The sequence below is a fragment of the Asparagus officinalis genome, chromosome 5 (genome assembly GCF_001876935.1).
Source record: "Asparagus officinalis chromosome 5, Aspof.V1, whole genome shotgun sequence".
Lineage (NCBI taxonomy): Eukaryota > Viridiplantae > Streptophyta > Magnoliopsida > Asparagales > Asparagaceae > Asparagus > Asparagus officinalis.
In genome coordinates, this window is record NC_033798.1 from 74549578 (window position 1) to 74560779 (window position 11202).

Below are 11202 nucleotides of genomic sequence, written 5' to 3' on the forward strand. Positions count from 1 at the left end.
ATTGTCGAACTATTAGGGCTATTTTTTTGTTACCGTGCTGATTTTGAGCTTGTTTAGCTCTATATTGTGGAGTTTTTGGATGATATTCATGCTCATTGTCGAGCCATTGGGGTTGTTTTTCCTCAAAATGCTGATTTCGAGCTTGTTTAGCTGTATATTGTGGGGTTTTTAGTTAATATTTGTGCTTGTTGTTGAGCTGTTGGGGCTATTTTTGTTACTATGCTGATTTTAAGCTTGTTTAACTCTATATTTTGAGGTTTTTGGATGATATTAGTGCTCATTGTCGAGCTGATGGGGCTATTTTTTATTACTGTACTGATTTGGAGCTTGTTCAGCTCTATGTTGTGGGATTTTTGGATGATATTTATGCTCGTTATCGAGCTTCTGGGGTTGTTTTTTGTTACTATGTTGATTTCGAGCTTGTTTAGTTCTATATTGTGGAGTTTTTCGATGATATTCGTGCTCGTTGTCGAGCTACTGGGGCTACTTTTTGTTACTATGCTGATTTCAAACTTGTTTAGCTCTATATTATGGGGTTTTTGGTTGATATTCGTACTCGTTGTCGAGCTGTTGGGCTATTTTTTTGTTACTATGCTAATTCGAGCTTGTTTAACTCTATATTCACGCAATATTGTTCGGATTTCAAGCTTTTGGTGTTGTTTGGTTTTGTTTGGAACTCAGATTAAGCTTTTGGCAATGATGGTGATCAACTAAATAAGATTATAAACTAATTTACAATGTTCATAATAAGATAATGCATTATTTAATACGTTATTAGAATGCAATCTACGTGAACTTGTACGTTTTAGTTGAGGAATTCAATTTTGATAAAAGATCAATAGTTGAGCCAAATTTTTACATGAAAATATAAAATTACGACATGAAATTTCTAAAGTGATACATGATTTATTTAGATCCTTGATTCTGATCTAACCAAAGTAAATAAACTTCTACTCCACGATGCTGGCCAATCCCCTCTTTACCCATGTTGGGCACAGACCCATTGTTACCAATATCGTGCTCGTGAGTTAAGAGATCATTCATATTCCAATTTGTGTAGGGGATATTCTTGCAATAGGGACACTTACACCACCTGTTTTGGTGTTTAACTTTTAAAGCATTGGCTCTTAGCATTATCTGTGCTTCTTCCATTATATCCCACATCTCATCATGCTCTCTATATTTATCTATAATGAAAATAATTCTTCATATGTTGGTTTTTGTGGTATTTTTCGAGTACGCTGATTACAAAAAAGAAAAACTAGACTCTGGTCATTCTGAAAATATTAATAGAATTTGTAGTTTTTTAACCAAAATACATACCTTTGGATTTGATGAGCTTGAAAAGTCACCTCGGTTTCTAACACTCTTACTCATGTTTTTCAATTGTGGAAATTTTGTGTTCATGGATAGTTGAGGATAGAAGGATTTTATAAGATTTGAGAATGTGAAACTAGCGGTTAAACGAACCGTTATAAAGTGATAAATATGGTAGTTGACACTTTTCTATAAATTTGGCATATGTAACCAAAAAGACTTGCTATTTCTATAAAGTAATGGGCTTATTTCCTTGTTTTGAACCAAACAAGCAAAGTACAAAAAATAAGAAAATTGGTACTTTTTTACTTCTCAAAACTTTTCTTATAATTTTTTTAAGAAATACAAGGAAAACTATATTTTGGGTGTTTTTCTTTTCATATAATTTATAAAAATTAAACCAAACACCCCGTAAAGAAAGAGAAAATATTTCTTATAATATTGTATTACACTTGAAACTTGAATTAGAGTTGTGGCAATAACTATTAAGTTCTTGAAGACACAATTAGAGTTGTTTTATGACAACAGCTTGGTAGTAGAGTTCCATTATAATTGAAACATGAGGCATAAGTTATCTAACCTAAAGAAAGAGAAAGTCTTTCCAATAATATTGTGTTCCACTTGAAACATAAATTATATAACAATAAAAATTATATAACAACTTGCTAGTAGAGGTCTATTACAATTGAAATATGAGACATAAATTATCTAGCTTAAAGAAAGAGAAAGCCTTTCTAATAATATTGTATTCCACTTGAAAGCATGAATAGTTTAGGTTTCCCATGGTGTTGCTTCCCTTGATGATGCTCTGATACGAACCAGGATTTATATAACAATAAAAATTAAACATATTTATTAGTCATTTTTCTTTCATTTTAGATATGTTACAAGTTCACTTAAAATATGTGTCATTACATTAACACTTTGATGTATTCATCACTAGCCACTTAAATATGCACAATATTAGGGCAAAGGATATTCTCCTAGGCAAAGAATTGTAAAAGATAAAATATTAGTTAATTTAAAATTAAAGAAGCAAAAAAAAAAAAAAAAACTGCATCGTTACAGTAAGTTTAATTACCTAAACATGTGAAATACATATTCACATCCAATTATGCTAAGCAGAATGACTGTCCAAATTAGTGTTGATCATACCTATTTTAAATTTTAACTCTTCTTATTGTGGAATATATTTCAATTTCGTAATAGATTTGAAACAAAGACAATGGATAAATATTAGACAATATGTAAATGAACTCTTACAAAAAGAAAATTAATTATTATCATCACCTGGAAAGGTTCCTCCATGAAAATTCCAAGGAGATTGTACAAGAAAAAGATGTTGTAGGTGTTTTTATTATTATAGCTAATTGGTTGTGTGATCATAGGTTGAGGATGAGAGGGACTGCATGGGAAAGAGATAAGAGTGGTTAGGTGTTTTTATTATTATAGGTAATTGTTTATGTGATCATAGGTTGAGGATGAGAAGGACTATATAGGAAAACGATGGTATGGGAGTTACGTTTGAGGGAGATTAGAGGGTTATTCACTAATTATTATTTAATTTAATTAGTATGAGAAGGACTATATAGGAAAACGATGGTATGGGAGTTACGTTTGAGGGAGATTAGAGGGTTATTCACTAATTATTATTTAATTTAATGTAGATTTCATGGGGTTTAATGATGAATTTAATTTGAGGGTTATGTTTGGGCATTTGCATGGTTGCATGAGTTTTTTAATAGATCTTTCTATTTCTATTATCTTACAAACTATTATTATTATTATTAAAGTACATAAAGTAAACTATTTATTGTATAATATTTTAATGCCATTTTCTTATAACTAATATTGCAATACCTAGACTATACTATTATTAATACATATAGCATAACATTAGAGCCTTTCATTGTCTTTTCTATGCCTATATCAATTTTGTGCTTACAAGAGAAAGTTTATTGATAGCGGAGCTTTTATTATGGTGAAATTAATTCTCTCTCTAGCATTTTTCTGGTATTCATTGTTCTTTCATTAATTAATATTATATGTGGGATAATATTCATGTGTTTATTATATGTGTATGCATGTATGTATGGATGTCTTAATTGAAGGGGGTAAGTATTGTTGCGCGCAGCGGAAATTTCGGCAGCACTTCGGCAGTACAACAAGAGAGTCAGATCGCAATAAGAATTCCCGTCTCACCAAGGAGACAAGAATCTGAAGCGGATATCTCAACCATAATATCTCTCTACAAAAGGATGCACAAAACCCAAAAAAAACTGATTTTTCTCTTGAGTTTTTCTCCTGCAGCCGCAAAAGCACCCAGCCGAAACAAAACCAAACCTCCTGCGCGCTCGTACTTGCTCAGCTAATGAAGAGCCGCCTGCTTTTGTAAAGCCTCCACGCACAGAACCCTAGGAAATAAATCACAATCATATATATATATATGAATACGGGTGGGCCTTGGTAAGTCAGGTGTGAGCTTCCGTGTTTCTTCCGTGTTCACACTAATTTGAGGACATTTGCACCCGCGTTCACCCGCGTTCACACACATGTGGTCCCCCCAAGAAGCCATGTTCACAATTCTCCACCTCGGTGAAGTTTTCCCAAAACTGAGCCGACACCAAAGCAACCAAATGTCCCATGTCCAGTACGAACTCAATCCATAACAAGTCGAGAACCCGAACGAGAGTCCAAACAATCTCATCCCCATCAACTAATCCAAACCGGCTGCATCTGAAAGACTGCCTACGTATCCTCTTGCCCAAGGAATCAAGCCGAACGTAGTTCACCCAAATGGCCGCCAACGGCCTCAACAATCACGAATGTGCAACAAGTTTCGACAATGATCAAACTTGTTGTTCGGAACCACCTTAGTGAGCATATCTGCCGGATTATCCTTCGTGTGAACCTTCACAATCTCCACATCGCCATCTTCAAGAACATCTCGAACGAAGTGATAATGAACATCAATGTGCTTCATCCGCACATGAAAAACCTGATTCTTCGCCAAATATATAGCACTCACGCTATCATAATGAATAGTGACGGACTTCTGCGATATACCAAGTTCCTCCAAAAGTCCTCGAAGCTAAATAGCCTCCTTCACAGCCTCCGTAACTGCCATATACTCTGCCTCCATCGTAGACAAAGCCACCGTCGACTGTAAGGTGCATCTCCAACACACCGGCGCACGGGTCAAAGTGAACACATACCCCGTCGTAGACCGGCGCTTATCCAAATCCCCGGCATAATCCGAATCAACATAGCCAATGCATAGCTGCCCACCTGTAGTGTCCCGCTCATAAACTAAACCAACATTGAGCGTACCTCGAATGTACCTCAAAATCCATTTCACGGCGTCCCAATGACCCACTCCTGGATCATGCATGTATCTCGAAACCATGCTTACCGCCTGTGATAAATCCAGCCTCGTACATACCATCGCATACATCAAGCTTCCAACCGCACTCGTATATGGAGTCTTCGACATCAACTCACGATCTTCAACTGACTTCGGTGAAAGACCAGCTGAAAGCTTCAAATGGGCTCCCAAAGGTACACTAACTGGCTTCGTATCCATGCTAACATGGAATCGCTGTAGAACCTTCTTCAAATAAGCCACTTGTGTCAAACAAATTCTGCCCTTCTTCTTGTCTCTGCCGATCTCCATCCCTAGAATGCGCTTCGCCTCACCCAAGTCCTTCATCTCAAACTCATTTGATAGCTGAACTTTCAATTTATCTATAGCCGACCTGGAAATAAAGGCAACCAACATGTCATCGACATAGAGCAACAAATAAATGTACGCACCTCCTTTCAACTTGTGAAAATATACGCAATGATCAAACTGGCTCCGAGTGTACGAATGACCAATCATAAAACCATCGAATCACCTATACCACTGTCAAGGAGACTGCTTCAAACCGTATAGCGATTTCTTTAATTTGCAAACTAATTTTTCCTTCCCTGCAGTTCGGAATCCCAATGGCTGAGTCATATATATTTCTTCATCACATCCAACTGATCTAACTTCAAACCATACTGTGCCACCAAAGCTAGCAAAATCCGAATCGAAGAGTGCTTCACCACCGGAGAGAAAACCTCATTATAGTCAATACCTTCCTCCTGTGCATAGCCCTTCGCAACCAACCTAGCTTTGAACCTCAATGGAGTGCCTTCAATGCCCTCCTTCTTCGTGTATACCCACTTGCAACCAATTGCCTTCCGCCCCTTTGGAAGCTCAACAAGCTCCCATGTATCGTTCTTATGAAGAGATTTCATCTCCTCCTGCATAGCCACTTGTCACGAATCAGCCTCTGAACTCTGTTCGGCCTCTCTGAATGTAGTAGGCACTAACTTATCGATACTCTCCACCGGAAGTGCATACGCAACTGTGTCGGCATACCGTGCTGGCATCTGTATGTTTCTCCTCTGTCTCCGAACCGCAATAGGATCCTGAACCTGAGCCGTCGGTTCCTGATCCTGCACATCACACTACAAGAAATCTGATATTTAACAACCAAAATTAGTGAAGGGACCAGTTGACCGTCATTAATGTGTGTAAAATAACGACGGTTTAAAAGCCCTTCATCTAGTTATCACAATTATTAGAGTAATGATGTGAGATGAGATAACGGTTTTCTAATCCCTTCGTTGATTTGGTTCTAATACCGTCATTATTGGGTCTCCTAAAAGACGAAGGAGTCAATTACCTTTACTAATCATAACTCCTAATCTTAACTGGATTATTATTGAAAATAATATAAAAAACCCAAAACCCAAAACTCCAATTAACCGCAACTAATTATAAACTAAACCCTAATAACAAACTCTATCGCCTATTGTTCATCGATTTCACGCCTCCGCTGCCTCTGTTTCAACTCTTCCCCATCGTCTGTTGAAAATCGCTTATACTGTTCATCTTCTCAACTCCTCGCCCGCCGCCCCACAGTCTCTCGCCGACTCGTATCATCGTCTGCCGCTACCTCAGCGCAGCCCTAGCCGACGCCGACCAAGCAAAAACCCCGCGCAGTCTCGATTCGTGGCCACAGTCTCGATTCGTATCATCGTCTGCCTCGGAGCAACTTCTAGCTCCGCCCCACCGCCGGCCTCGTCCCAGAACCACCACCGCACCGTCCTAGCGCCACCCCAGCGCCGCGTTTTCCCCACTGCCGCCTTCAACTCTCCCCAGAACCACCACCGTCCACGGTAAGGAACAAATCCCTGTTTGGTTTAATTTTCACTTAAGTACCTCTAGTTTCCCCTACTTTGCAATTAATATACCCTTGTTTTGTTTAATTGCACTAAAGTACCTATAGTTGTACTTCTTTCACCAGAATCACGTCCGTCCACGGTAAGGAACAAATCCCTGTTTGGTTTAATTTTCACTTAAGTACCTATAGTTTCCCCTACTTTGCAATTAATATACCCTTGTTTTGTTTAATTGCACTAAAGTACCTATAGTTGTATACAAATCTTATACAATTTGCAATTAATTCACTGCATATATTCCAATTAATATACCTTGCAATTAATTGCTATAGTTGTATCCAATTAATATACCTTGCAATTAAATCCCTGTTTGGTTTAATTTTCACTTAAGTACCTATAGTTTCCCCTACTTTGCAATTAATATACCCTTGTTTTGTTTAATTGCACTAAAGTACCTATAGTTGTATACAAATCTTATACAATTTGCAATTAATTCACTGCATATATTCCAATTAATATACCTTGCAATTAATTGCTATAGTTGTATCCAATTAATTCACTGCATATATTCCAATTAATATACCTTGTCAATAATTTGAGTGTATTAATTGCACTAAAATACCTTGTCAATAACTTTATTAGTGATCCAAGCATCCATCTGGACATTGTTTTCTTTCTTTTTGTGGTAGGTTGCTGGATTGGACCTACAATTAGCCTAATTACTACGGAGGTTGCTTCCACCAATTATTAGGATATACTCCTTGATCTTAATATGTTAGCTGAATCCAATCCCATGAGTAAAATGGTGTTTGATTTAGATGGTTATTAGACATAATTTGTTAGTTCCCAAAGCTATTTGATTGCTTCATTCCGCTTTTGAGTTGCTCAGACTGTAAGTAGCTTCATGCTCAGAAGCCAAAATGCGCTTTGGCACCTTTTCTAATTAGCATACCTCTTTGTCAATCCAAGCATGCTCAAATTTTGAACCTAGTTGCTTGATAACACTATTCAGTTATTTTCTATGGAGATAACATGTAACACAGAGGGTGACGCACTTTGCATGCTTAATAAAAATTTGTCTTTCTTCCAATGTCCTTGATGTTTTCTATATTTGTTTTTCGGGACAAGCAACGTATGACAGCTTTGACCTTAAAATTTATGAACTGCCCTTGTTACTTGTCAAAAAAATTTCTCACATTTTATGTGATAGTACCACCTTCTCAACATCAACAGAATGTATAAAGGAATAATTACAGCTAAAGTAATGTCAATCACTCTAGAAGCAAAATCTTCCAAGTAAACCCCACCCTCTAATTAGTTGTGAAGTCTTTTCATTAGCTCCGGAGCTACATGTAAAAAAGCTCCAAGTTCTTCGCTTTGAATGTCTCTCCTTCCTCAGCAGTACAGTCCAGCACTGTGGTAGTGCTGGAGTTTATCATCTAGTTTCCTGTTTATTGTGAGTAATAAGAGAGTCTGCATTAGTCGTATAAGATAAATACCTCCCAACACTCTTCTCTCCAAAATGAACACCTGGGAGGTGCAACTTTGAGTTGCTGGTAGATGCACTAATAGGAAATACTCTTAATGTTGTTATTTCTTTATTAACGAAATAACTACTGAAAGGTAGGCCTTCAGTTTGCCACATGAATTCCTTCCCCATGCAATAGATAAAGGAATATTATTAGTAGCTCTGATACCATTTTGGGTTGAAGTGTTTTACAACAAAGATGGTGAAGTTCCTATATTGAAAGAGGTAAGGTCTGGGTAATAGATTGTAAACACAGTATCTCCATAATGCCTTATTGGAAGGAGAAATCATAACCTCGTGACTCGAGAATCCATTCAGAAAGTGGACAAAATTCCTTTATTTCCCATCTGAAAGAGGAAGTTTCATATATTTCTTCAAAAATAGTTACAGCTTAAATAAACTAATCGCAGGAGAAGTGCAAATACTAACAATGAAGAGAATGATGATTCTGCAGGTTGATGAGACTTAAAATTTATTATTATTTCTTTTTTATCTTTCAATTTATTTTTTATGATTGGATTAATAATTGCTCAATTTTTTGCAGAATCAAATAATCATCGAGTGCAAAGTGATGATGTAATACTAAATGAATCTCGACAAGAAGGTATATTCTTTATTAATTACAAGAAGTAATATTTTTATCAATTTCTTTTTACCTATATCTTGTTTCTAACATATGATATGATGTATGCAGCTGATAATTCTCATAAGAAGAAAAATCCACCTCGTGGTAATAATAAGTCTAAAGTTGAATAATTTGTCACATGGGGAGAAAAAGATCATTACTTTTTATCAGAATAGAGCTATTGAGCCAGAATTTTCACGATATCTTGGAATTATTATTCGAGATAGAAATATTTGCCCAGTAGCTGTTGAGAATTGGGCCAAAATACCACAGCAAAATAAAGATCATATGTGGGCATCCATTAAGGTACATTGAAAATTAATTAAATGCATTTGGTTTTTAATTCTTATAAATTAAATTTTGATTCAAATTTGATATAGGATAAATTTGATGCTGAGGACATGGAGCAAAAGAGAGAGTTAGTAATGAGACACTTGCGCGATTTGTGGAATAAGTGGCGTGGTGACATGCACAGGAAATATGTGAAAGAAAATTCATTGCAAGTTGCACTTAGAAATAAACCTACAGAAGTGAGTGTTGATGACTGGGATTGGCTAGTTAAGGAACATTATTTTTCTTCAAAATTCCAGGTATTAATCTCCTAATTTTATTAATTAATTTGTTCCATGTATATTGTTGGATTGTTAAAATTATCTTTTAATCTTGATGTATAGAAAGCAAGCCAACAAAATACACTTAACAGAGGCAAAAGAAAGATGCTCCACCACACGGGCAGCAAATCCTTTAGACAAATTGCGTGGGAATTGGTATACATTCAAAACTAATTTCTTATTTATTTATAACTACTTTGTTTTTTAGTTTGATGTTGTACTCATTTTTATTTAATATTTGAATAAGGGTGGCAAGTCAGGAAATCCACCTGATGTGGCAAAAATGTTTCATGAAACTCGAAAGAAAGCTAATGAAACACTAGAAAATGGGGATCAAGATAAATATGTAAGTAGAATATGTGTTTAAGTTTGATAATGATGTATTATATAGTGCTAACATATGGATTTAATTTTTATAGGATGAAATTGTTCAAGTCAAACAAGCAAACCCTTCACTTTCTGACATTGAGATAGTTGAGAAAATCTGGGGGAAGCAATCTCATGGTCACATCACTGTATTTGGTGGCGGGACTACTTTGAAAGATTTGAGAGGACCGCTCCCTAGTCGATCTGATCTGGAAGCACGGGTTATAGAAGAAAAGAGAAAGAACCAGATGCTTCAACAACGCTTAGATGAGCAGGAGCAACAACAACAAAGGATGTCTGAGTTGGAGTCACAAGTGAAAGCTATGCAAAAACTTTTTTTTTAGGCAATCACCTTCATTGGCTCCTCAAACTCAAGAACGTGTGCAGGATTAGGTAATTATTTTTTGTAAAATCTCTTATATACTTTTATGATTGACTACTTGCACTAAAAAAATATGATTTTTACTTAATAAGATAATGTTTGCTTAATTGATATTTCTTAATTATGTGATTTTTTAAATTTTTCAGGCTATCCATGCAAGATTAGGATGGGGTAGCTCGAGTCTTCTTTTGATGATGATTAGAGGTGTTAGAGATGTGTCTTCCCCAAACTTTTATTTTAATTTGTTTTAGAAAGTTTCATGTATTTTTCTTTGGAACAATTAGGATATTAACTCTTATTATTAGTATTGAATATTTGAGGATGGTGGAATTTTATTTATTGATGTTATTAATGAATGAAATTTTTATTTTACCTCTTATTCATTATTGGGTATTTTTAATATGTCTTTGTTGTGAATCTTAGTGTCTGGGTGAGAATAATATGATAGTTACGCCTATGAATGAAAAAATTATTATTGATGTATATTAGAAATTTGTAGTCTATAATGACGGTTTTATAAACCGTATTTTGTTCATCAACGAAGGGAAAGCACCGTCGTTGATGGGTTACTAATTACCCATTATGAGAACTTTTACGACGGTATCCAACCGTCATTAATTAGTCTTCAACGATGGGAAAATATCCCCGTAACTAATGGTAACGACGGGAAAATATCCCCGTAACTAATGGTAACGACGGGAAAATATCCCGTCACTGATGGTAACGACGGGAAAATATCCCCGTTACTGATGGTAACGATGGTGATAATTACCGTCGTAAATATTCGGTGATAATTACCGTCGTAAATATTAATGACGGTAATATGTTCTGTCGTTATAGACTCTATAACGACGGGTAGTATATCCCTTCGTGACCCTTTAGCGAAGAGGGCTTTAACGACGGGTGACGAAAGGATTTTTTCCCGTCGTTAGCATACAATAACGAAGGTTTTCAGCTCTTTAACGAAGGGAAATCCCTTCGTTAAAGACGTAATTTCTTGTAGTGTCAGTACCCGTATCCTCCGTATCACTGTCGTGCTCTCCTGGCGTCACCTCAGTCGGCACTTGCATGGATACTGTACCATCTGGATAATGTGGAGCTGCATCAATCTCCACCACCTGCGATATCTCCTCCGTCGGGTCGCTCTCCACCTGATGAG

General features: G+C 36.3%; 1 protein-coding gene across 2 annotated transcripts; it reads left to right on the forward strand.

Moving 5' to 3' along the window:
- LOC109843511 lies at positions 8468 to 10042 on the forward strand. 2 transcript variants are annotated; one of them, XM_020412449.1, is made up of 5 exons: positions 8468 to 8513; positions 8604 to 8663; positions 9065 to 9274; positions 9359 to 9451; positions 9715 to 10042. In XM_020412449.1, the coding sequence occupies exons 2-5, from the start codon at positions 8646 to 8648 to the stop codon at positions 10003 to 10005; spliced, it is 612 nt and encodes a 203-aa protein (XP_020268038.1). In that variant the 5' UTR covers positions 8468 to 8513; positions 8604 to 8645; the 3' UTR covers positions 10006 to 10042. The 2 variants fall into 2 exon arrangements, with proteins under 2 accessions (XP_020268038.1, XP_020268037.1); XM_020412448.1 differs by lacking the exons at positions 8468 to 8513; positions 8604 to 8663 and adding an exon at positions 8877 to 8990.

Coding starts and splice junctions, on each gene's coding strand:
- LOC109843511 (XM_020412449.1), top strand. Junction 9,275..9,358: donor ATTTTTCTTCAAAATTCCAG/GTATTAATCTCC, acceptor CTTGATGTATAG/AAAGCAAGCCAACAAAATAC. Junction 9,452..9,714: donor GACAAATTGCGTGGGAATTG/GTATACATTCAA, acceptor TAATTTTTATAG/GATGAAATTGTTCAAGTCAA.